Source organism: Rhopalosiphum maidis, chromosome 2, assembly GCF_003676215.2.
Source record: "Rhopalosiphum maidis isolate BTI-1 chromosome 2, ASM367621v3, whole genome shotgun sequence".
Lineage (NCBI taxonomy): Eukaryota > Metazoa > Arthropoda > Insecta > Hemiptera > Aphididae > Rhopalosiphum > Rhopalosiphum maidis.
Window position 1 is genome coordinate 67340332 of NC_040878.1, and position 27716 is coordinate 67368047.

Here is a 27716-nt window from a genome sequence, read left to right on the forward strand (position 1 = left end):
AAAAAATATATTCAAAAATTGTTTTTAAAATAATGAGTAATAAACTAATATGAGTGTTATGTTGAACAGATTACCATTATCTGGTACCTATATAATTTAAATTAACTTCTACGTATTTAGTTCGAATTATTATGCACGTACATTTAAGTTTGAGTCATACATGGTTTAAAAAAACTGTCCAGTTATTCATGGTATACGTTTATTGTTAAAATGGTGTTGATCCGTTCGAATCGCCAGAATCCGTTCTACCTATGGACTATGACTCATCGGATGTAGTTACTGCAGTAGCTAATCTACAGATCAGAAATGGAGTGGGAAGAAAATATTATAACGTAATAAGACCTATCAACTGTATATAACACGTAGTTTTACAACTAGACGTTTTGTTTGTGAACGTTCCAGTGCACCATAATATTACGATTCAGGAAGTCGTTTCTTAAACTTATTACAATTGTACACATATATTTTGTAAGTACATCAAAAATCATTAAATTTCACACCATAGTATACTTTATAATATTCTTAGTAAGTTAAATTTGTAATTGAAACAATTTTTAATATTTAAAATATTTTATTTATATAGTAATATTATACAGTCATAATACAGGTTAGAGATAATAAATAAATAAATATTTTAATTTTTGAATATACCTATAACTCTATAGTTTATACTAACGAGTAGAAAATATTAGTTGAAAATATGTAGAAATGTATTAAAAGCAATAATAATTACGTCATTACTTATTCTAAATAATATTACGAGAACTATTTTTATTAAAATATATTTTGATTGAATACAGTAAAAATAAAAATTTTAAGTTTTTAGAACAGCGTAATACTATTCAGGCTTATGGATCATAGTTAGTTTGAATTGCACTTTTTTGTTTTAATATCAATGTAATAATTACTTACGTAATGATTAAATTATGGCGGGAGTCAAACTCTTTGTTTTTACTAATTTACTACCTATTTATTTTACACAAACCTAGTTATCTATATTAATATTGAAATACCCAGGTATAAAGGTTAAAAAAACACTAAAAACATTACATAATTATAAAATTATTCTCAAAATTACAATAAAATATGTAGATACTTACTATATAAATATAATGAAACTTGAAAGAATGCAAATAGTAGATAGGACAACTAGAATGTATTTATGTTATCTCATATAGGAAGAAATCTATACCTACATAATACATATTAATCATATTATATTACACAGTGGTATACAATAGAATCCGCTAATAGTATTATAATTTAATACATTACATTTATAAAAAGTAATTTTTGTAAATTTAGTTTATAATTACTGGAGATGATATTTAATATGTAGCTAAAATATGTTAATATGTTATAGATATTTACATTTTTTTTTAATAATGGGGATTTTGAAAATTGCTCTTGTATTGATGATTAGCTGTTCATCCCTGTACTCTGTGAAATGTCATTCATATCATTTCGGCCAATGTCCAACTCTTGAACCAATGGCTGATTTTTCAATGGATAAAGTAAGTCATAATATAATATACCTATACTATATACTATACAGGCTATAGTGATTAACTTAATATGATGTGATGATTGATGATATATTGATACATATATCTATATTTGTTTTCAACTAGTTACTATAATATAATTAAATAAACCTTAAATAATATAGATACACGGCATGCTCACGGGGGGGGGGAGGGACAGGGTGTCATATCCTCCCTTTGGATTTTTTTGTAATGATATATAATATTAAATATTATTTATATTACTATTAAATATTATATAATATTAATTTACGCAATTACATAAATGTGTAAAATATTTATATGTTTTTTTTTATTTCTTACAAAATTTGCCGCCCTAGGCCCGAGCCTCATGGGCCTAAGCGTAAATACGGCCCTGGATCTGTGACAAGTCAAAAATGAATATATCCCACCCTTTTAAAAAAAGCTGATTATGCCACTGAAGTATACCTAACATTATTCTATCGAGTATCGTGTAAAATTAAAGAAATTTAGAAATACATAATATACGTATAGTATTGAATAATAAAAATAATAATAATATAAATATAATAATATTTAAAGTGTATTACGTAATCAAAGATGGTTTTTTGACGCAATGGAAGCAAGAACCCCTGCATAAGTACACAGTGGCATAATTGACACTAACAATCATTTTTATAAGGTGCCATTATTTTGAAGAATGATCAAATTATAAGGGATGCGAAAATGAATTCTGTATCCGAACTAATAACACATGTATTTTTATTTTTTTTTACCTGTTGAGTCTCATGTAGGAACTTAATTCGCCCATTTTGGTTGTTGTTCTTGGAAATGGGAAATTCTTATATTTTTTATTATTAATTTATTTTCCAGTGAAAGGAAATTATATTTAATTTGAAATTTAAAATTTTTGTATCTTATGACTTATAAACAATTTTTTCTAAGTTAGCATTTTTAAATTTATTGTTTTACATAACTATAACTTTGAATAATACACTTATAATTATACCTATGCATGGGAATTCTTAATAATAAAAACAATTTCGAACCAGGTTACATGTAGGTCTATGATTTAAAAAATCGTGTCAGTGCACAGATCATATTTTTACTTCTTGAAAAAACGACTCTAAGTATTCATAATTTCAACACTCTTCACATTTCCTCATCTTTACCTAAATAAATAACAAAACAATATGTAAAATTAATGATAAGTTGAATATTTACAATTTTGTTATAAATTATTTTGTTGCTTATCGACGATCGTTTCAATATATTTTTAGTATTAAGTAATGCTAATATTTATATATTAATAATTATTGGGAATATTGAGAAAATGTAGACTTTTATACAATAATATAAAGTAAATACAATAATGTTTAAATGGTATGTATGTATAAATAATAAAATAATAATATTATGTAAATTGGTTCTGTTCTTTGTTTTAAATTTCATTATTTCAACTTAAATTGTATCGATGATATAGGTTATACTATAAAGTCTCAACTTTTATTTGAAAATCTTGAATGTTTGTCTACTGATATAAGTAGTTATATACCTAAGTGGTTAAGTAGAAATATTTAACGAAAGTAAAATTTAAGAAATTATGATACATAATATATTAATATATTATACTTAAATAGGTATATTTTAATTTATGGTTATAAAATATGTCTTAGCGCTTAGATTTGTATAAATTTGCATTTTAATTTTTATTAATTGTATTAAAACTAATATATTTTTTGTACATACTTTCATCAATGGACAATGATACGATAAGCAATGGTACTCAAGTTATAGGCTGATATAATAATATTATATTTAATTATAATTTATAAACTATAACTATCTTTATTGAATTAATCAAATTAGATTAGGTATCATTGTTGTGACTATTTGTAAGCCATATAATATAATTGTATTAACGTATGTATATAGTAAATATACAATGTGTATATTTAAAAACGTGTTATAAGTTTCCCTGTAATTTAGGGAACCAGCATTCTATTAATACAAAATCATATTAATTTAAAATATTTAATTAAATATAATATATTTGTTATTTTTTCGTTTAAGTGTATATTTTATTAAACAATAAACAGCATTGCCTCCGTTTAAGGCATATGTAACCGCTTTTGTAATTCGTCAATGAAAGTATTTAAATTACATTTTTTTTAAAAACATTATTTACTTAAGTTGTTAATTGGTAATCGTTAACTATTAAGTTATTTAGTAGCTACTTATAACCAAACTTAATAAATTAGTAAATATGTTTAGAATATAATATAAACTATAATATATATTATATAATCTGTAGGTAGAAATGGTGTATAGTTCGTTTATTAATGTTTTGTTTATCAAAAAAATATTTATGAGTGTTTTAATAAATACAATAATAATAATTAGAATTTAAAAAATTAAAACCACTAATTGTCCATAAATAAAACCATTAAAACTACTGAATTCTTAGTGTGCCAATCTACCCTTGAATTCGTACTCGTAATAGTCTACAAAAAGTTCAATTTTTGATAAATTTACAATTTTTTTAATTTTAATGAGTTTATTTTAAATGTGATTATGTGTGTAAGCTGTTCTGCTGTTCAGTCCTTCAGACCCCATACGGAACTATTGTACCAACTATTTGAAAAATATGATATACAATTCCAACCCTAACAGATCTAATATTATAGATAAATATAAAGTTAGTTGCATTTTTGATAATACAATATAGCTATTATTTAATTATTATAGATGTTATACACATAATGCACATTTGTATATAATAGGTATATGGTGTGAGTACACTGTACGTTTGTATACTATACATGTTAATTATTTGATACATTCAAATGTAATTTAAAATTAAAATTGTCATAATCGTTATTATACCTTCCTAATACACCTTGTATGAGTTTATTAAACAATATTAAAAATTAATTATATTGTTACAATGTTACCCGATGGTTATACTATGTTATACACTTATACCTTCTTTACCATTTTGCTCATTTAGTTTTAACTGTATTATATTTGTTCAGCTTTTAGGAAAATGGTATGCAATCCAAAAAACATCAACGTCAAGTCGGTGTCTTGAATATAACTTTGAAAAAACAGGCGAACCTAACTCATACAAATTAGATCAAATGAGCGAAAATTCAATAATAAATGTTGCAAAATCTAATAATTACCATTATATTGGAAATCTAAAAGCAGATCCTAACTTACCTTCGAGAATGATAGTTAATTTTCCATTAAGTAAGTAACTGTTTGACATTTTTTGAAGTAATATGATATTTCAATCGAAAACAAATAAGAAAAATTAAGTCTTTTTATTTTTCAAATATATTTAAAATATTTCATTAATTTATGCAATTTCCCTCCATTCAGAACCTTAAACTAGTGAGTTAACTACGTATAAGCTATGAAGCCAAATGTTTTTATTATGATCATATATATAAATAGATAAAGGTATCCACTATTTAAAAACGTATTCTCTTTACGAACACGGCAACACCTAATAATATTTGACCCTAATAGACATCTGAAGCGCAAATAAAATCGTGATATTTTACAATAATAATTACATATCTATAAATAATAGAAAACGTCATTGTTTTTTTTTTATCACTTTTTAATGAATTATTTTATTATGCTTTTTATCCACTTATCATATAAATCACATTATATGTTTTCTTCTTGTTTCAATATTTGTTATAGTTTGTACTTGAATTACAAAAAAATTATTTAATATTAGTACAATATTAAATAATCTATTATTTGAATTATTAGCTATATATTAAAAAAGTAATTATTATTTAAAATCAATCGTTTTTACACGTAAAAATAATGTAAAAATTATATAATTTTTATTTGAACTTATAAATAAGGATTGAAAACCTTCTTGTTGGAATATATTAATTAATATATATTTTTACTCCTAGGTGTTGCGGGTAAAGCGTCGTTTGTTGTATTTTCAACGGACTACACAAATTACGCAGGAATATTTTCTTGTCAAAAAATACCTCTTGGTAATAGACATACAGTGACGATTTTATCTAGATCAAAAACTTTGGATAAACAGTATGTAGATAAGGTTAGTTATTTTCATTTAAATAATTTATTAAGTATATTTAATTTTTAAAAAAAGTGGCACATATAGTTCTTGTCAGTGCTTGAATTGTGAAAAAATAAGTAGAGGAGCTCAATCCAATGATTTAAAAACTGCATCTCAAATGCACAATTACTTAACTCAGACCCATGGGGGGTTTTGCCCCCACATCCCCCCTCTACAACCTTACTTATATTTTAAATATCACTTTTCAGCTATTACAGGTATTTAAATTTCAATTATAATATATTATGATAGTAATACTTATGTTCTACATGTTATAGTAGAAAAAAATAATAATCAAAATACTTACATAATTTATTCAATAAACTAAATTGATGACAAAATTAAATTGTTTCTGAAATTAAAAATCGTAAAATTCGTTATATAATTGATGTAAATTGAAATTCACATTTTAATAAAAATTATTTTGGATATTAGTTAGTGCTATCCCCGTTAAAGTAAAAAAATATAGTTGGGATACGTAAAAAAAATAAATAGTAGAGGAGCTCCGTCCCAATTCAAGCACTGGTTCTTGTTTAAAGTTTATTCTTTATGATGCAGATTACTTAGTTTTTCGTGATGTAGAATGATAATTTTTTATCTAATCATATATGTCCCTATTCAATCAATAACAACTATACATTATAAGAAGTTTGTTTTTGTGACGAAAAATTGAAAGTTTTTCAATTTGTTCTAAAAAATGCATACATTCTGGCTACTAGGCTCCATATCCATATAACAATTACGAACGTCTATACAAATGTACCTAAGTGTAATAATGTTTAAACTTTCTTTTAGGTGCGCAATCGCATTGCTTCAAGCAACGTAAATCCATTTGACTTAACCATTGTTGATCAGAACAATTGTTCACATCTGAACACAACGATGCGTGTGGAAATCAATGACCAAACATTTAGTTCACAGAACATTGGTCAGGCGGTACGTAAAGTAGGATCGAAAATTGGCGATGGTGTAGAGTACGTGATCGAGGGTGGTAAAAAAATAATAAAATCTGTGAGTAAATCAGATGAGAACAAAGGTGATCCTAACAGTGACGTTGAGTGGATGCCATAGATCAATATTGTAATAACATAAACTTTATTACATAAAGTTGCATACTACGTAAACTTATTTTTGTTGTAGTTAATAATCAGGAATATATATATTTATACCTACACCTAAGTTACAACAAATTTATCTACGACTGATAATCAGAAAATGTTAATTTGGTATAGTTTTATTATTTTACTTTACAATAATTGTAGTTTGTACACTTGTTATAAATAAGATTTTAATTATTTAACTATACATTTGTGTATCGACATTAAATATAAAGAAACTGAAAAATATAATAAATTGTTATTTAATTTATTAATTTTTAAATTTTACAGTTGTGTATGTTCTTTGCATATCATAGGCAATTCATTTGGTTGGGTCTTCATAAGCTTAAAATACCTACCAATAAATAGGTTAGACCAAAGCGTTTAAAGTTTAAAGTTCAGATTTTCCTTCCTTCACATGTATATATTACATACCTACTATTTTTTTCATTAAATATTTGTCTATATCAACAAAAAGAAAATAAACATACTTAAATGTAGTCACATTATATTTATTTATGTATAAAAAGTAATCGTTTATGTAATATGTATTACAGTTAACTAGATCAATACAGTTGTTATACACCAGTAAACCCCTACTAGTTTGAACACTACGTGCCAAAAATTACCTTTTTTTTCGAGCGTGCCATGAAAAATATTATATTATTCGTAGTTGTATTGATTAGAGTTTACTGAGGTAGGTATATATTATGAGCATACGGTTTTTATCGATCAATAACGATTATTCAATTTTATCTGTAAATTAAAATGATTAAATAATAATAATAATATAAATGTATATATTTTGGCAGCTTTGTCTCAATAAACGTAAACAATATACTAAACATAATATTATATATATTATTATTTTATCTACAGATAAAATTGAATAATCGTTATTGACCGATAAAAGTCATATGCTTAAAATATTTTTACCTATTATATATTATAGTAAAATATTTCAATTTTTCGCGTGCCATGGATTTGCCATCCCTGCAGTCTATATTATGCGTTGTATATAACATAACATAAATACACATTGAATAATAAAATTAATATATTTTGTTTTTTAAAAAATAAATATTTATTAGGTACCTATTATATATTATATTTATTTTTTATTAATATTAATTTTTTTATTATATAATCTGTAAATATATTTTTACAATAACTGTGTGTTGTAAAATATTAGTGGCTTTATATTATAATACAAAGAAATGATAAAGAGACCTTCTAATGAAAACACTTCGGCGTGGGCGAGCATGGAGATTTATAAAAAATCTTTTAGACAAATATTTTAAATGTTACTATATAATAGTGTTACATATTTACAAAATAATATATATATATATATATATATATATATATATATATATATATATATATATATATGGCAGTGGTGGCCCCTGTCATTTTGCAAAGGAAATAATAAAAATAAATTATATATCTTATGATATAATTTCAAATTTGAAAGATAAATAACAAATAAAAATAAAATTAATAAGTAATAATTAACAATAGTCATTATCTTTTGATATTCTATAGTCAATGATAACGATACTATTTATCTATACATTACGCTATGGGTATCTATTTTTAAATCTAAAACATCATAATTAATCAATTCAACCATTTCTATTTTCAAGAATTTCACAATATTATTGTACTAGATATTATTAGTAAGCACAAGTACATTTACATTATTTACAAGATCAAAGTGCTGATTGTTAAAAATTAAAACAAAGAAAAAAATTATTATTTTTTATACACCATACACCATACTATCTGACCAAGCGCGGATTAAGAGGAGACAAGGCGGGCCGTGGTCACAGGGTCCATCTTTATTTACAAAATATATTTTTTTTAATGTGTTTAAAATAGTTCAAAAAAATATATTTTAGTGAGTATAGTAGGTAATTAAAAATTATAAATTAATAAATATTAAAATGATATTCTAATAATTGATATTAGGTATTCTTGATCTATTCGCATGGGGTACGCATATTATATAATAATAAAATGGTTTTACAAAAAATCAGTCAGTGACATACAGACATATCTACTAAAGTACTACAGAAAATTGAAACAATGTAGGTAATATTTTATTAATATACAATAGATATCTGATATATTATACTTAGCATATAATTATAAATACAATTAAATGGTTACATTATATTATACTCTCTCTCTCTATATATATTCCCCGAAAAAGTATATTTTGTAAGTTGTAAATTCGACCGGTAACTTGCGTAGTTCCGTGATGTTGCAGGGAAATAAGTCAGCTATAGTTGCTATAAGTGTATCATAGTTATCAATGTTATCCTTGTGACTAAAATGAATGAAGGATATAAATATATAAATCAATAGTTAAAACCGATTTATTATTAATAAACATTAATATTTATAATATATATTTTTTATTAATCTTTTGAATCTATATTCTCTGATTTTTTTAATATGCATTAAATATTGATTGTAACATTCATGAAAAATAAACAACTACGTTAAGCTACGTTAGAGTGTTAAATCAATTGTACAAATAGTTCTTTATTATTTATTAATTTACTGTAGCTACATCATGGATACAACATAAATAGTACTCATATATATGATTTGACATCGTATTCATCACTTATCCTATACGGCTACATGTTTCTCACATTATGGTTATGTATAGCTAGGTATCGTAGGCGGAGATTTGATTGAATTTTAGGGGGGCTATATTTAGCAATATTGTTGTAAAATAGGTATCTATTTAATACTTTGAAAAATGTTCAATCATTTTTTTGGGAAGGGTTTAACCCCCAAATCACCGCCTATGATAGGTATAGGTATATAAATATAATCTATTGTTTCTAGTATGTGTTATAATAACACTATAATAGTATTAAATACATACACCTATTTTAATAAGAATCAAAATGGAATTTTAGATTCTATACCAAATTAAAAATGCTTTCTTGAAATATTGTTTCCTAACATCCAGAAATTAGACTAACACGATTAAATGTAAAAGTATTATACTTAAATAATATATTGTCATATAAATTCTTCATTTTGATAATATGCTGACAATAAAAGTTGAAGACGCCAGACCGACGCGACAAATGCGATCGTTAATGTAAATTCACTAAATTCTATAGACTCATTTTACTGCAGAACGAATGTGACAACATATCAATTTCAATAAAGGTATTTAAAACTGTAATATAATCTTTATATCTACTAGGTTTTTTTTTATTTTCTATTAAAATACTATTATTCTTAAGTCAACATAAAAATCCATCATTAATATTGTGTACTTAAAAACACATTTTTTGACGGAATTGCGGACAGAAATCGTGTTAAGTATTAAATTATAAGATACAATCACGTGATATAATATAGTTTTCAAGTCTATCCATTATGGGTATAGGTTAGGATATTAGAGAAAGATACATGACATCGATGAGGGATACTTATAAATTAATATTTTGTCAAAATCTTGTTTTTCTGAAAGATTACCATTTAGCATTTCCCCATTTTTTTTCTTTTTACTCAAAGTACAAATTAGGTCTAATTTGAAAATTGAAGTATTTTTACTACTCCAAAATCCAACAGGCGATGGTTCCGCTCAGAATCTAAAAGTTTTCAATATAGGTATTTTGTTGACTAAACGTATTACAATTACTTGCAGTCTTCAGGCTATTGATTGTTGATACAGTATACTTTATCATGATGCATTATGTCATCATCAATCCTTGAAGAGTAACGCTATCAAGGGCATTATTAGATATTTCAAGTTCAAATTTCAATGAAATCGGATATTTAAACGAAAAATAACGGTTTTAGTTATTTTGTTTTAATTCAAAAATATTACCCGTGGACGGGGAATGGTAAACTTCTACAAATTTAGTTAATTTCCTAAAAAAGATAGTGTTGACTCCTATAAACTAATATAATAATAAAAATAAATATGGCTAGTTTGTCAGGGAGTAAAGCAAAACCTAATGGTATATAATTTTGATTCTTAAAACCATGAATAGTAAATAACTAGAATAATTAAATGTACTGTTTAATAATATTTTTTTGTTAAATAGGATATTAGAATATTTAAAACGTGAACATATACTATTATATTTTGTTTATAAAATTATATGTTCAAACTATTTCGATTAATTGCTAGCTATTGCCTATTTATACAGCAAATCTATTCATACGTTTTACGAAAAATTAGTGCGATTCCTACTGAATCAAAAACTAATAACATATAATAAAAAATAATATTTGATGTAAATATATAGTAATATAATACCTAAAAAAATATTTAATATACCTATATGATGTTTTTAGCGAAAATGTATTTAATATACCATATTACAATGAATAAAATAAATAATAATATTAACAATTTGAACATATCATATAATTTGCTTAGTAATATAGGATAACCGTCTTCGATCATAATAGTTTTTTTTTATGTGTAATGAACTAATGAATATCGATTTACCATTGCATCCACATTGAACACATCCATTACAGTGACTACAACAAGGTACACTCGACACCAATCGTACAGCCGCAGAGCGGTTATCTACTTGCTCATTTTCAAAACTATTTTGTTGATTCACCCAATTCGACAGTGGTGGATTTAAGGTGAGTCCTATACTGTCTTTGAGCATACCGACTGCAGCTTATGTACCTAAATATATTTATAATGTTTTGAGTTAAAAACACTAGATAAGTAATAGGTCATTTAATTTAGGCATAGGTATTCGATAATTTCTGTTAGATTCGCCACTAAAGTTATCATAGATGCATATTATTATGTATAGTTAAGTGTACCAGGATTACCTTCTCTAACAACTGTTTATCTAAATAATATTTTCGAAAATTATTAATGTATCAATTAGCCAATTGTTTATTAACATTGAAGTATTTTTATTTTTAAATGTTTGTTTTCTTGGTATACATAATTACCAGAAATAGTCAATGTACCTAAGTATAAAAATATATAATATATTGCATAATGGATATGTAAATACATTTAAGGTTAGTAAGCTACGTTATATTAATATGAGATTTTAAATTTATTAAGTCAGGAAATGGATGGAGGATAAATATATAGCCAGGTTAAACAAAATTATTAAATACAATTTTTATTTAATTAAATAAAAAAATATTGCCTGTAACCTGTATAAATATTTTTCAATTTATAAATTAGGTTTTTGACCAAGCTTGACTATTCGAATGGAATTATTTGAGATTCTGAAATACAAATGATATCCACTGCAAGACTGCTCCTGTCAACATTTTTATTATTTAATTATAAGCAATATGCTGATATACAAATAAAACAGTTATATAGGTGGATCCAATATACAATATTGTTGTATGCACTAATATCTTGAAAATATAGTAGAATATTTATCGCAATATTTGGATACATATAATAAAGTAGTTAATTATTTATCATAACAATTTAAAATTTAGATGAATGGAGTTGATTGGTGTAAGTGTATTTCGCGAAATATTGGTTCACTATACTTTTCATTTAAATTTTAAAATTTAAATATTTATAATTTTATAAGCCATAAACACATAACATCGTTAAAAATTCGATTTTTATACATTTCTGTATCAAAGACTGAATAATTTCAAAAAAATATTTTACTTAGGATTATGAAATTAATAATATTATTTATTTAAAACATTAAAAATTAAAAAAAAAAATGATTTAACACAAAAACTAAAAACTTTTTGAATTAATCAGTAAACAAAGTTTAATAGATTGCTTTGTAGAATCGAATGGATAGTATACGTACGCTTGTAGCAGTAAACTGCATACAAATAGTGAATCTATTTAGTGATAATTCAAAAAATCCACCGATTGTTAGGTACTTGCTCGAAAAGACGAAAACAAAAATAATTTTTACAACAATGTGGATTTATAAGTCATTTGGTACAATCTAATCGTTAGGCTGTACTCGTCGTACAATATAAATAATAAATATATTATTATTATCCTCGTGGATTTTCACTGACATCGTAATATATACCTAATATACATTCCATACAATTATTAGTAAGGAAGATTTACGTTCATCCATATCCACAACACATTTTGACGCTGTTTTGTTTTATAAATCGGGAAATTTTGAAATCGAATTAAATAGGTTGCAACCATCAAACATGCTCATATATCTATATAATAATTAATATAAAATTTGTATTTATGTATCAAATATGTATGCGTAAGCCGTGTAATTACATATGTGCTTGTATTGCAACGTAATTGCATAATTGTATAGTGTAAATGTATAGTTAGTATAGTATACATCAATAATAGCAGATACCTATATAGAACCAATTATAAATACGCGTATAATGTGTATGATGTAGCATGAGTATATCTTACTTGATCGTGTAATAACTACATTGGAATCGGGGGAGGCAATAATTTTTTCGGTAACTTATCGTTATCAATTTATCATGGTACACAAATAACAGCATTGTACGAAGCGACGGCAACGATACTTATTTCAAAAGACTGCGGATAGAATAAAAAAATAATAATATCATATTATTAAACTATGAAGGTTTTAAATGTATGTTGTATTATAAACGTATATACTCGTGTGTGTATGTGCATGTGTATATACATTTCCGATTTGTATTTGTCGTTAAACATCTGAACTAATTTTATTCACGGTCGTCTTGAAATAATGACGCGTTATAAGGACTTTAGCTGCATGTTAAATTAATTTTTCAGAATCTCATTGACAATTTGTGTTCATTTAATATATAATATCATCTCACAATATCTTACTTATATCAAAATGAAGGTTTTAGAGAGTCAAAAATCAAGTATAATGTTTTTCAAAGAAGTAACAGTCTGTTAAGTTTCGTGAGTACCTTTATATATAATAGTTTTTAGTAAAAAAATACCGAATTTCCATTTTAATAATTTTATGTTCCTTGTAATCGAACTATATATTATGTAAGTGTTCAGTATTTTAGTAAAATATTAATAATATATTACATTTTTAGATTTATGAAAACTTAAATTGTATAGAAATATAAAAACAATTAATATTAATTATCATCGCTATTATGTTCACTTACAGGTTACCGTAAGTTAGATTAAGTACGACATACTACGCTATTCATTTTACTTGTAATAACTAATGACAAATTAATCTATGAATGGTAGCAGGGGCGTATTAGGAAATAAATATACCTATAACTTATGTAAATCAACTACCTGTAACTATTTTTATAGAAAAATAGTATTTTATACGTATTACCTGTACTATTCTTGTGGAGGTCGATAAAATAATACAACTATTCAATATTTATACGTTTTAACTGTATAAAAGTAAAATTTTTAACTTAAAAAAAATCAATATCAAATATGATAAACATTTTATAAGTTCCAATATATATCGATGATATCTTCGATTTTATATGTTTTTTTTAATTGTTTGAACCTTGTATTACGTTTCATGTCTTTGATATTAAAATTGAATAATTTAATGCATTTTTAACCATAATATAATTATTACATTTTCGTGGTTAACTTAAATTTCTTCCTTTCCCAAGTATCAATTAAGTCAAATTTTCTACAAGAAACCACACTAATGTTGAAGATTAAAAAATCAAATTTTTTGATTCAAAATATTTTGAAAGAATCTAAAACTCCCAAGTTAATCAAAAAGTATAGTTAATAAGGATAATCTATATGCAATACATATTGGTTCAATTTTTATCTATCTACGCCATTTATAAGTAATTATATAGTATTCCTTTTATTAAAATATCTATATAATGTATACACCAATAGACAACATAATTTATATCATCTATAATGCTTAGTTCCGATATAAATAAATACCTACATGGTAATAAGTACAAAATAGAATAGTTTTACTATGGAAAAAAAAAATTAACGTAATTAATGTTAGTAAACCTGTTTAGATTAATTTTATTTACCTCCCATTTAAACATACTACATTAAGTATGCATGTAGCGTGTATATTATTATAATGTATATATAGTTGATTACGTAAACAACGAATAATGATTGTTTATTGGTTTGTCGACTCATTTGAGAAGAAATCACTAATCATTTAATATTGTAGGTAATGGATTTATTGATATAATAATTTATCAGAAAAGTAGATTTAATCGTGTTAACAATAATTAATAAATTATGAATTTATGTACCTAACATTGGTGGTGTAATATGACATTAAGCCATGACTAAATTAATCAAATTATTTTAATGTATTGATAAATTTTGGTTAATTTAAATTAATATAATTTGACAACAATATTCAACAATTTTTCCGTTTAGCTTTATAGCTAAAATACACAAAATATGAATTATATCATAAATAAAATACATTTATCAGATAGTTACTAAATAGTATCTAGTAGTTATTATTTATCTATGTATCTAATATATTTTAAATTGCATTACTACAGTTTTTGTATTTTGGTTATTTTGTTTTCATAAATAATATTACACTTTTTTAATTGCTTTTAGATTTTATAAGTTAAACATAATTATTGTATAATATAACTTAAAGCAAAGCAAAAAATTGAATAGGTACTACAAATTATAAAAATGTTTGAATAGATTTAGATAATTTAATGAAGAAAATAAGATTAGCGATGAAGGTAAGAGCAAGTAAGATAAGTTGAATTTCGTGTTTAGATCATAACTCGGGAGATGTATTACCAAAAAAAAAAAAAAAAAAAAGAATAAGAAAAAAGGGTGGATTTACAAGAAGAAAAGATTTTTGATGAAAGAGAATGCGTTCAAAATCACAAATAGCTTCCTCGGGGTGAAAATTAAACATTTATTATTTTTTTTATTTTAGGTGAATAAATAGTAAACATTAGGCTTCGAATAACAAATTATCTTAATCAAGGTAAACGAATTTAATGAAATATTCATCGTGTGACATTTTATGTAATGCAAAGTTATAATACCTTTTAATGTTAAAAAAATACTTAACACTATAACAGTATATTTATAATTAATATTACTTATTATTAATGTAGCTTAGGAAAAAGACATTTTATATTTTTTTATAAAGGTTTATACCAATTAGTCCTTTTCGATTTATTTTAAAATCATTATAGACGTGGAGATCTCTGCGCCTTATGTATAATATAATAAGTGTAGCCGTCCAATTCCATACGCTAATTACCATTGACCGACATCCCAATATAATATAATGTACTTTCTTGATTGGTTTTCAGATGGCCAAAATTAACAATCATGTACAGTTTCACCTGTGCGATACTACTGACAGCAATATTATATCTAAATGTTAGATTATTTAACATTGTTCAAGTTAACTAATGGGTGTACATCACCACAATTATTCTCTTTAGAGAACGACAATCAATTAAATCATTAATATTATGTTATATAATCAATAATGTAATCTTCTAATGAAATAAATACGATCGGCTTCTCTACGTAACTCGCCGTATACTATACAAATTGTGAGTAATAAAAACTAGTGCTAAATATTATTCATACTTAAATTTACGTGGTTACTATAAAAGGTGGTTCTAATTTTAATTATAATAGAACTTTAAAACTATTTAGGCAGTTAAAAATCGAATAGAAGTTTTAGATTGACACGTGCCGAATGAAGGTCAACGAACGCCGGCAATTGGATATTCAGAATAAAATTAATGTACGAATGGCTAGCTAAATAGACATCACGATAGTCACAACTTTGAAACCCTGTGGGCCAACCCGAGGTAGTTATGACAAGAAATTAAACTGGGAAAATCCGTATTCCAAACGAGTTGAATTAGTTATCTTCTGTAAGTATAGAACGAGACAACAATATCGATTGGTCACAGTTACGAACATAATAAGACATTATTTCTAATAAGTGTTAATATCATGTATATATTTGAATAGAACTACTAATAATAAATATTATCTATAAAACACGTTGCGACCACCACGGCAGGACTTTATGCTAACTATAACTGCAGCTAAGGCCAAAAACCGGAGGGAGGTGCTTGCTTCTTAGTATCCTTGAGTTTTATACAAAACAAACTGCAACAGTAAGAGGTCAACAGACACTCTATAAGCAATAAGCAGTTTTGTTTAGGTGTCCGAAAGCATCGTGTACAGAAATTTCGATGAGGTGCATATAAACTCATCACAATTCAAAGAGGGCCAATTTTATTTAAGATATACCAAACTATAATAGCTTAATACGCTATACTAGAAGGTTTATAAAAAATTTTTTTGTTAAAACTTTATATTAAATTAAAGAGATTTTAATAAATAGTGTGTGTGTATTTTTTTCGTGTTTAACATACGATTAAATTATAGCTCAAGTTTTGATTATTCAAAATAAATTTAATTGTAAAAAAATGAAAATAGTACAAATGCATTTCTTAGAGTAATGAAGGTAAGATAATAATACTATAAACGTGTTTTAACATAAGATTTTCAGTTATTTTAACGATAAAAATTAATTTTTAAGTAAATATTAATAGACTAATATATATTTAATGTTTAAACAACACTACATATATATAACAGTTAATATATTGAAACATTTATAATAATATTACTATATCTTAGGTAAATTAAGTCCTATTTTATATACATTCTTTTATAAACGCATATATATTATTATATTTCTAAGAATTCTTTTTTAAAATTATTAATATATTTTTTTTAAATCTTTAAATATTGCAAGCATAAATATGTAGGTACATACATCTAAATACATGAATAAATTTGATAGTACAAATAAATGCATTCTAACAATCTATATAAATATGTAAACAGTTGTAAAATGTATCAAACTATTATTTTTAAACAAATAAATCAATTGAAAATAAATTAAATTATAAGTTTTTAAAAAAGAAACAAAAAGTATATATTATAAAATTTTATTTTATTATAATAAATATAAATAATAATAGTACCTAAGGGTATATTAATTATAGAAAAAAATAAAATACAAATCTGATTTAGCCATATAGCATAAATAATACAAATAATAAAATAATTTATAAATTAAATCCATACCTATATTAGTTATAATGTATAAGGTTTTTTTGTATTTCATTTTTTTAGAATATTGCTTAATATAATTCATTGTTTAATGTTTTAGATTAAATTAATTCTCATACTGTTATTTTTTGCTGCAATGTCGGCAAACTGCAGTGGGACATTGATTATAGTTGATAAATTACGAAAAAAAGCATTGGAAATTACACTCAAAAGTCCAATTTGCCGTATTTATAATAACAGGTATAATAATATAAAATAATATAATTATTAGAGAGTAGTGATAATACTATAATAATATAAAATAATATAATTATTAGAGAGTAATGATAATACTATAATAATATTAAAAATATTAAATTCATAACAAATATCGATTTAAAAATAATTATAATTGTAATAACTTTGGCGAGTGCCTCATTGTTACTAAAATAGAAATGTCACTAATAAAAAAAAAATATGTTGTTTTTAAAAATAAATATTTTTTAATTAGCAAAAAATACAATATTCATCACAATATTACATTAAATTAAAATATATGTAACACTGTTATACACTCAAAAAGATACTAATCCTATATCCGGTAATTTTACGAATGAGCAATTACTAATTAATATTAATGGTTGTTGACCAAGAGTATAATACCTCATCAGGTGAAACTATTTTACGAGGACAAGATATGCATTTTCATTAGATTTGATCGTGATGAACAAGAACAATGTGTTTCTCTATTTAAGAGGGAGTAAAATATAAATAAATGTACAAAAAATGTAAAAACAATAATTTGACCCAAGGATGTTTACATGTATACAGTAATACTGTATAACAACAAGTATAATAATTAACAATTTATCTTTAGGTGAACTGCTCTTAATTTCAAAATGTAAAATTACAAATATTTGTTTGTTATGTATTATATCATTTCTTGTACTGTATGACATCTTATTTTATTTTAATATTTTTATTGTTAAAAACACTTCCTATGTTTTTGTCTAATCATGTACAATATGCCAATACTATTATGGTACTTACATCTTATATATATATCACAATGGTTAAGTCTTAACAGACTAATTAACAATTATAAAATAATTAGATGTGTATAAAACAATTGACAAATTTATAAACTATCCAAAATTTTGTTACTAAACACTAGTAAACTAGCAACACCTACAACAGTACAATCATCAAATCTAAATATTGTTAGGTAACTCTTATTTATTGCTTCAAATAGGAATATACATAACGTTTATTTATTGATATATGTTTTTCCAAACAAATGCTTATTTATTTAATACTTTGTGAAAATAATTATTTAAAAACTTACATTAATTGAAAAAAAATGTAATTAATAATTTTATAAATAATTACGAAGTTGCTAAGTTAGAAAAAGTCTAATTGATACCATTGGTTCTATCTTTTTATTCCTAGTTTATATATTTGTAGTATATCATTTTAAACATAGTAAAATCGTATCAATAATTAAATTAAAATTGGTAAAAAAATATTATAAATTATTATATTCTTTCACCGCATAATTTATAGCAGACTAATTATTATATAATAGGTTTTTTTTTTTTTATATTTTTTCAGACGTGGTTTCTATAAACTAGCAAGAAAAATAATTCATTAAGATAATTATTCATGTTAGATATATAAATATAACGTACAATAGTTTAGGTATATATTATATTATTAGGAAACTAAAATAAGCATTTTATATTTAAATAATTTTTAGTAATAATTAATGAATTATAAATATTTAAATGAACTAATAACTTTAGTTAACTATGCTATTTAATTGTATACATAATTATATTTACCAAAATATTAATTTTAATTTAATTAATGAAAAATTTGTTTGTTTATAAACAAAAGTTAAACATTTTTGTATTAATATTTTAACAAAGACTAACCTTAAAGAAGACATATCTGTCATGGAAAACACAATCATGCGTAAAATATAATTACCGTACAATAGTCAAATTCTTAACATTTCATGCATGGCAGTTGCGATTAACAAAATTCATTAGTTTTAAACTTTAAAAATTTAGAACATATTTTACTAATTTTGTTCAAGTTTATTTCAAAAATTCACATAAAAGAAAAAAACCAGGAAACTCGATCAGCTATACGTCTGTAAATCTGTATATTAGGTTGCTGTACTCATAAATAGGTAGTTGAATAGAACACAGTAATACATGTTTTAAATTTGAATTCAATAATGAATCACGACAATCACGCTATACATATAACCTATATGAAGTACGATTCGGAGGAAGAAACGATATGTCAGCCCATACTTCTAAAGATATTTAATATTATGATTAAACTATTTGTGATTTTTTTCAAAACAATAATAATATTGGTGTGTTTTTATTAATTATTATAAAATATCACTATAAGTGTATTTCATTACGATATTATACATTCCCAGAAACAAAATAGTTAATATATTTTTTTCCGATTTTGACGAATGTTGTCAAAATTCTAACTTCAATGCGTTACACTAAAAAAACAAAATCAATTTTGTCGAAAATTGAATTTGCGAAAAATTTCTGTTTTTCTTATTTTTAATTTATTTTCCTGGATTATAAAATCTACTTTTAGGAACTCTTTATATTTTATCCCCTGAAGTAGCAACTTAGTATCCAATTGTGTAATAGAAACCACCCCTTTTTGAAAATCGAAATATCACCGTTCATAATCTATAAAAAATTTCGGATTTGATTAAATTTAAATGTAATTAGTGCTGCGTAATTACTACCCATTTTTCGATTATTTTGATTAATCCATTTTATTTCCAAAAAAACACTTTTAATAGACAATATTGAAATTCAATACATTATTTCATTAGTAAAAAAAATACGTAATTTTAAAATCAATAGATTCATTTTTCTGCTCAAAATCTAAAATATATATCAGGAATCACTATGATAAGAAACATATATTATAATATAATACTATATTCTAAGTACTTGCAAAAACAAGGAACATTGTAGCTTTATAAGCACTTAGAAGATTTAATAAAATTAGAGTTTTAAGATAATATGTTTTAGTCATATAAATCACTTGAGGCTTTTAATTTTTGTAACTTGATATAAAACTTATTAAATTTTGTAATAATTAGGATACATCCTTAAAATAAATAAATAATAAATAAGTACTTCCTATCTAATTACATTTTGAGCAGAACGATTAATCATTAATGTATCGATTTTACAACGATGAACGTTTTTTATGTCTATTTACATGATAATAGTCAATAAAATGCTTAAGTTTTCATTTCGAGAGTGGTTTTGAATAGAAAATTGGATCTAGTTTGTACTTTGAAAAGATAAAAAGTCTATTACTTTTTTTATAAACGCGAAAAATAAACAAAAAAATTAAAGAAAAATGAAAATTTTTATTTTTTATTCATTATTTTTAAAATAATTATTTTGTAGCCATGGTTATCAAAATTTAGACGGTCTTAACTTAGAATCGTTTTTCATTGTATACAGTGGATTATCATTGAATTAAAATTTTACAGAATTCATTATAATGATTTACTCAATAACGAGTTCTACTCGACATCTAATTTACAGCAAAGGAGATAGGTAATTGAGTGTAGTTAGGTGTAGTGTAGGCTAATTTGCCACATTTTAAGATAGAATTATGTGATTTACACTGCAGTAGTGTAACGAGTAGGTAATTTGTATTTTATTTATATTATAGGAATGACATACAAGTGCTTTTGAAAACAAATCCTTTATTTGTTTATGAATCAATGTATGTTGAATCAGTAGAGTTGTTCTATAAAATATGCAAAGGTACACAACAAGGCCCGTGTCAAAATATTGAGTTCATATATCCAGGTAAAAATAATGAAAAATATAAAGTGACATTAATATCAAGGAAATCAGATAAATAATACTTTATTTAATAGGAACAAAATGGTGTGGGCCAGGTAATATTGCTAAAAATTATTCAGATCTGGGAGTTTATCGTGATGAAGATATTTGTTGTCGAGAACATGATCATTGTACCAGAACTTTAGAAACTGGTCAATGTTATTTCAATCTTTGTAATACTTCTCCTTATACTAGGTAAGTTAGTTAATTTTATTTATTCTAGTATCTTATTACTATACTATAATAAATTTACTATTTACAATAAAAATAACTGATTTATTTAGATTATAAGCGTAGCAAATATTTATTTTATTATTTTTATTTTTGTGTCCAAAAAAACTTTTTTTAGTAACAAAAATGCTCAACTTTGATGGAGGTTTCTCACATTAAACTGGATCTAGTTGTTACTTTTGAAAAGTTAAAATTTAAAATTTTCAGTATTTTTTAAAATAAATTTTAAAATATTAAAAAAATTTCGTTAAGACCTTAATATTATTAATTAAAATAATTGTTTGGTAGATTCAATAGATTTTATAGATTAAATTAAAAAAATAATTTGTTTACATTACAGATCTCATTGCGAATGCGATGGAAAATTTCAGCAATGTTTAAACAAAGTCAATACATCCACTGCTCACACATTGGGTGTCATATTTTTTAATATAGTAAAAGTGATGTGCTTTAAAGAAGAATGTCTGTTTGGGTAAGAAAAAAACAAAAACACAAATATTATAATTCAAACTTAATAATTTAATTTGTTTAAATTGTATTCTTAGGGGATGTATCCAAAAGTTTGAAATAATACCAAATTATCATCAACAAGGTAGAAGTATGGATATCCTGACCACAGATCATCTATTCAATATTTTTACAAAAATTGTAATGGATTTTGTGCGTTATGCATTAAAATGAATGTATACTTATTTAATTTTTAAACGATTTAATACACTGGTCATTTACTATATCATTATTATCATTTATTTTATTACATTATACAATATACACGTTATTAAAACATAATAGTATTTTTAAATAATAAAAATATCTACTATATTGTTAAGAAATTGTACCCGTAGTTTGTACTGTCTATACAAATAAATGACAAATAATTTAATATATTTTTGGGATTCTTCGCATTCATTATAATTTACAATCCAGCTGAATACTTTTGAAAATCATAGAAGATGCATCTGTCACTATCTAATTCCGGGCGGATAGATGTTTAGTAGTGTTTCATTTTTTTAAATTAATTTAAAAAACTCAATCTTTTGTAATTTCCATTCGAAAAAAACTAAAAAAATTAGTTGTTGATTTAAAAAAATAAAATTATGAAAATCAGAAAATGTGATTTTAATTCTTAAGGTATTGTACATGAAATTTACTATACCGGTTCTATCAACGTACGGATTTTTAACAAATTAGTGTAGGATTGTAGAACATCATAATGTAAGAATTTTAAACATTTAAAAATTAGGTTTTAGGTCCAATTTTTCGTATTTTAAACTATTATGCATGTTCGATTAGTGCGACCGTGCGAAATCAATAAGTTATTAGCGCGAAAATAATACGTCAGGAAGTACTAGGAAAATAAAAAAATTGTATTATTTCGATTCGAGTCCTACACTCCCGCATATTATGTATAATACTCTAAATTTATAACTAACGACCAGAACCACTCGTTAACCGATCTTGGTAAATACCAGGTGAGCTCGCTGTATGCCTGTATATCATGATTCACGAGTACGTCATATATAGTTGTTATCTATCTGTGTTCATGAGCAACATTTGTTTTAAACATAGCGTATTATTTTTATGTCATGCTTATTAATTATCATGACCCGCAGTCCGTAGATACAAAATATGTATAAATCAATAAATTAATACATTATTGATGAACACGAACGCTATTGACGACAGCGTTACACCTTTGGTTGCATATCCACAACGCGGGATAATCATTTTACGATTAATATACGATATCAAGACAACTGCAAGCAAATTTAAGGAATTCAATATAGGCAATTTTAATGACATTTAAGAAAAATTTAAATATAAATGCTATTTAAAAGTTAAAGAGTTTCTATATCTATAAGATTATTGGTTGTTGTGTAATTATTAAATGAAATAAGAGATTGGTAAAACATGATATTTAAATCAATTTTTAATTTTACATTTTTTCAACAGTAAATGTTTAAGATTTGTGTATTGCATTATTTTTATAAATAAACAAACATAAATAACCTCTTCAATAATTAGATATCTTGCAAAAAAGATATGTCAGAACTTAGAACGTTTTTATTTTAATAATACAAATAAATACATTATTATGCTAAATAATAATAATAATTTATTTCTTTCACTATATAACAACTAAAATAGAAAAAAAAAATTTAAATATGATTAATATGATTTTACCTTTCCAAAGACCAAGCTTGTGTTTAAAGTAAATGAAAATCATATACATTTGCAATCAAAGTAACTCTTCAACACTAAATACTAAGTTATACTACATATTTTTTAGGGCCATAAATTTAAATTTACTTGTTTAAATTATTATTTTTTACCATTATGCACCACTTGGTTTTTTTTTTTGTAACTATTTATTGTTAATTTATGATTTTACTTTATTAAATAATTATTCTTACTGTACTCGCAATTATTAATAATTTTAAAGGGTCTATAACCCGTTTATTATAATTAAATAATACACACACTCACATTTTTTAAAATTAATTATGTAAATGCATCATGATTTTGAGATATCAGAAAATTATAAAAATTATGCAGTACTATGGCAGCTAATTTTGAATAGGTACTTATTTCAAGTCGAATTCTATAACAAGTACTTAAGATTTAAGACTTTCTAGTTTCTATTTATCATTAGTTGAACTTATGTCTGGTGATTTTATGGTAAAGACATCATATATGTATGTAATTTGAACAATATAACAATTAACAAGTTCTAACAAGATGTATAAAAACTAAAGATAATTATGTAGAAAATATTAAAATTTTAGTTATTATAGGGGTAAAATCACTAAACGGTCAGAAGACTATTCACTCAGATATATTATAGGCACTGTACACTCTGGAACACCTTTGATGCATTTATCAAGTATTAAGTTTATACTTAAAATTTTATAATTTTTATGGTTCTATATTTTAAACAAACAATAATAACAAAAAACATATAATTTTTTTAAATTGTTATTTATTACAATTTATACTTACATATTTTCAAAATGAACTTGAACTTGTAACTTAAATTATCAACAATAATTATTTCTTTCCAAATTGAATAATTAATGGCTTTTCTTCAAGTATAAGTCCGAGATTTTCTTCTAATGCTTTTTCTGCCACTTCAATTTCTAAATATTTTTGTTCAATCAATAGTTTATTTTGCACAAATGGTTATTAAGGGGCCTCCTTACTGCCGTCAGTTTTAGCTTAAAAGATCTTAAGTTTTGACAAAATTAAAATTAGTTTAAGGTGTCCGATTATTATGATTGTGAAAAAAATTTGAATTCTGTAGAAAATAGTCTATAGATTGTATAGAATATTTTGTAAAAATTAAATCTTATATTATAATGAAGTGTTAATAAAAACTTGAAAATATGAATTTTTTCAAACCATCCTTAAAATTAACAACGGAACTTTTCATACAATCTACAGACACGTTTTTGTTAAATTTAAAGATTTCATCAGAATTAAGATTAGACATAGGTAGTAAACTAACTTTAATTTTGACAAATTAATAAGTAAGTTATGGTAAAATTTTTATAGTGAATTTTTATTGTTATCGAGTTATTGACATGTGCGTACGAGAATGGCATCCGTCAGCATTTACAGCAGGTACCCGCACAGTGAACTAACACTAATAATCATTACAATTAACATATAGATCCCAAGAGGCTAAGAAGAGATTATAAATTATCTAAATGATGCTCCTTAAATAATAACCATAGCGAGGTCCCTCAATAATTTTTTATTTCAATAGAGTATATTAGTAAATTCCACAATTTAAATATTCAACTCTATGAATAAAAAATTAATTCTTTTAATTAAATTTATAATTACAAGTAAACTTATATAAGTAAATTTTTAATAATTATAAAAATAAAAATTACTTTCAAATTCAATAAAAGCTTGTCCTTTCATTTTTCCTTTTTTCATATATCTATAAATTATATCTGCATTTTGTAAATTGTTGTATTTTCCAAATACAGATATCAAATGTTTTTCACTGACACTTTTAGAAATATTTTTTACATACAATATCTAAAAAAGAAATTTAAATAAAAAAATTATCTTAAGCATACTATAAATAATTTAATAAAACAATTTTATTATTCACTTTTGATGGGATTCCTTTTTGATAGTTTTGAAAATAAGGTAAAGTTTTCAATTGATCTTCATTCATTTTGGTATAATTATTTATTGGAACTTGAGTGCAATTAGCAACAAAACGCTGACCATTGATAGAGCTAGAAAAATCATTAATTTTATTTTTTTCATTTGCCATTTCTAATACACCAATGCACTGCTCTGTACGTTTAGATGCATCACATGTATATAATTTTAAACCAGACTTTGCTGTACAATCTTCTTTTAAATCCCAAAGAGATTTAGGATTAGAATAATGTTTTAATGGTTTTTCAGGTATCTAAAACAAAAATATAATGTTAACACAACACAATAATAAATTCATTGTAATTGTTTTGCAATTATTATTTAAATTCTAGTTTTTAATTTATAATAAAAATATATGTTAATTATAAATGATAAAAAATTAAAAATATCTGATTTTAATAAAAAGTAAGTTTTAATTATTGAAATTAAGTCACCTCAATTGGTTTTTTAAACGATTGCAGTAGTTGTCTTCGTTTTCGTCTAATCATTTTTGATGTTTTGATTGGTGAAGCATTGAGATGATAAAATTGTTCATCATGTATTTGACTAAGATGATTTATTGGATGATCAATAGGACATGTATTATTTAGTTTAGGAATTTCATTTGCTTCACACGATAAAGCAAATTCTAAAAGTTTAGTTTCAGTACTATTTGGTTTCACACATAATGCTAATTCCCGTTCATGACGACTCAAACAACTACAAAAGAAATTAAAAAGAAATTAAAAAATTAGTTTAAAATTAAAAAATTATAAAAATAATTCTTATTACTCTGAAACTTTTAACGAAGGTTTTTGATTAGCATTATAATTTAATTTATTAGAAGATGCTTCGTTGACTTTAGTACAAAACTCTGGCAATGTAATTTCTCCTTTAGTAATTTCGGTAATGGAAATGTATTCATGACTGGTAATAAAATCACGCTCTTGATTCAAGTGCCTGGAAATAAAAATTGTATTTAAATACCTAAATTCAATTCTACCAAACTAATTTTATATTATTTATTATCATTAGGAAAAAGAAAAGCATAAATTATTGTAATTATTTCAATTTATAAACGTTTATTACTTTTCTAGGGTTAAATGTTTATCAGTTTGTTTTAAGGATAATTTTTTTATCAACAAATCGCCTTCAGACTCAACATGGCTTTCAAGACGTTCAAAATCAGTTAGATTCAAGTATTTTGTAGAATGTTTTTCTCTACTTTTTTTTACTGCAGCCATATTGATTTTCAACTAAAAGTTAAAATAAATATAGTAATATAATTTAGGTAATGAATATATTAATATTGTATGGGTATGACAAATATATATATATTTTTTAGGTATCAGAAATACGAATTTATAGGTAGGTAATACTTTTACTTACAATTACAATATATTGTTATGTGACACAACGTCTTAAACAGTAGATTTAAAAATAGTCTCAAATGACAAATTCTAAATAAATAATATTTAATGTTTAATAATTTAACAATATTTATATTTTAATGAGCCTAACTGATAAAGTGATAAATATGAAATAGATAGTAATCACGGATAGTCCGTGATAGTAATTAAATAAAATACTGTGGTTAAAAAATATAAAAATAAATTCAAAGAGATTATTAAATATTATATCATTATTAGATAATATCTGATAAGCGAAAGCATAGTG

The 27716-nt window shown here is 24.0% G+C and overlaps 3 protein-coding genes across 8 annotated transcripts; 2 read left to right on the forward strand and 1 right to left on the reverse strand.

Annotated features, from left to right (window-relative positions):
- Window positions 1-332: 332 nt before the first annotated feature.
- LOC113550921 (apolipoprotein D-like) lies at window positions 333-6941 on the forward strand. The gene is made up of 5 exons (XM_026952881.1): window positions 333-468; window positions 1364-1514; window positions 4541-4757; window positions 5444-5595; window positions 6412-6941. The coding sequence occupies exons 2-5, from the start codon at window positions 1386-1388 to the stop codon at window positions 6685-6687; spliced, it is 774 nt and encodes a 257-aa protein (XP_026808682.1). The 5' UTR covers window positions 333-468; window positions 1364-1385; the 3' UTR covers window positions 6688-6941.
- Window positions 2658-27488, reverse strand: LOC113550918 (RNA-binding protein 41-like). 4 transcript variants are annotated; one of them, XM_026952879.1, is made up of 8 exons: window positions 27429-27488; window positions 27129-27295; window positions 26832-26999; window positions 26495-26759; window positions 26005-26313; window positions 25778-25928; window positions 24882-25018; window positions 2658-2677 (listed from the first exon to the last, which is right to left on the reverse strand). In XM_026952879.1, the coding sequence occupies exons 2-7, from the start codon at window positions 27281-27283 to the stop codon at window positions 24930-24932; spliced, it is 1137 nt and encodes a 378-aa protein (XP_026808680.1). In that variant the 5' UTR covers window positions 27284-27295; window positions 27429-27488; the 3' UTR covers window positions 2658-2677; window positions 24882-24929. The 4 variants fall into 4 exon arrangements, with proteins under 4 accessions (XP_026808680.1, XP_026808681.1, XP_026808678.1 ...); XM_026952880.1 differs by lacking the exon at window positions 2658-2677 and adding an exon at window positions 11835-11992; XM_026952877.1 differs by lacking the exon at window positions 2658-2677 and adding an exon at window positions 11835-11998.
- Window positions 16381-22958, forward strand: LOC113550922 (acidic phospholipase A2 PA4-like). 3 transcript variants are annotated; one of them, XM_026952884.1, is made up of 7 exons: window positions 16811-16963; window positions 17068-17146; window positions 17861-18000; window positions 21475-21614; window positions 21686-21845; window positions 22222-22353; window positions 22427-22958. In XM_026952884.1, the coding sequence occupies exons 2-7, from the start codon at window positions 17141-17143 to the stop codon at window positions 22560-22562; spliced, it is 714 nt and encodes a 237-aa protein (XP_026808685.1). In that variant the 5' UTR covers window positions 16811-16963; window positions 17068-17140; the 3' UTR covers window positions 22563-22958. The 3 variants fall into 3 exon arrangements, with proteins under 3 accessions (XP_026808686.1, XP_026808685.1, XP_026808683.1); XM_026952885.1 differs by lacking the exons at window positions 16811-16963; window positions 17068-17146 and adding an exon at window positions 16381-16544; XM_026952882.1 differs by having other exon boundaries at window positions 16811-17146.
- Window positions 27489-27716: the final 228 nt, after the last annotated feature.

Excerpts from the sequence above, each read along its gene's own strand:
- LOC113550918 (XM_026952879.1), bottom strand. The coding sequence starts at position 27,283 with ATGGCTGCAGTAAAAAAAAGTAGAGAAAAACATTCTACAAAATACTTG. Across the intron at positions 26,760-26,831 it reads CCTTCGTTAAAAGTTTCAGA|TTGTTTGAGTCGTCATGAAC; the intron begins GTAATAAGAATT and ends TTTCTTTTGTAG. Across the intron at positions 26,314-26,494 it reads CGTTTAAAAAACCAATTGAG|ATACCTGAAAAACCATTAAA; the intron begins GTGACTTAATTT and ends TTTTTGTTTTAG.
- LOC113550922 (XM_026952882.1), top strand. Across the intron at positions 18,001-21,474 it reads TGCCGTATTTATAATAACAG|GAATGACATACAAGTGCTTT; the intron begins GTATAATAATAT and ends TTTATATTATAG. Across the intron at positions 21,615-21,685 it reads TATTGAGTTCATATATCCAG|GAACAAAATGGTGTGGGCCA; the intron begins GTAAAAATAATG and ends TTTATTTAATAG.
- LOC113550921 (XM_026952881.1), top strand. The coding sequence starts at position 1,386 with ATGGGGATTTTGAAAATTGCTCTTGTATTGATGATTAGCTGTTCATCC. Across the intron at positions 1,515-4,540 it reads CTGATTTTTCAATGGATAAA|CTTTTAGGAAAATGGTATGC; the intron begins GTAAGTCATAAT and ends ATATTTGTTCAG. Across the intron at positions 4,758-5,443 it reads GATAGTTAATTTTCCATTAA|GTGTTGCGGGTAAAGCGTCG; the intron begins GTAAGTAACTGT and ends TTTTACTCCTAG.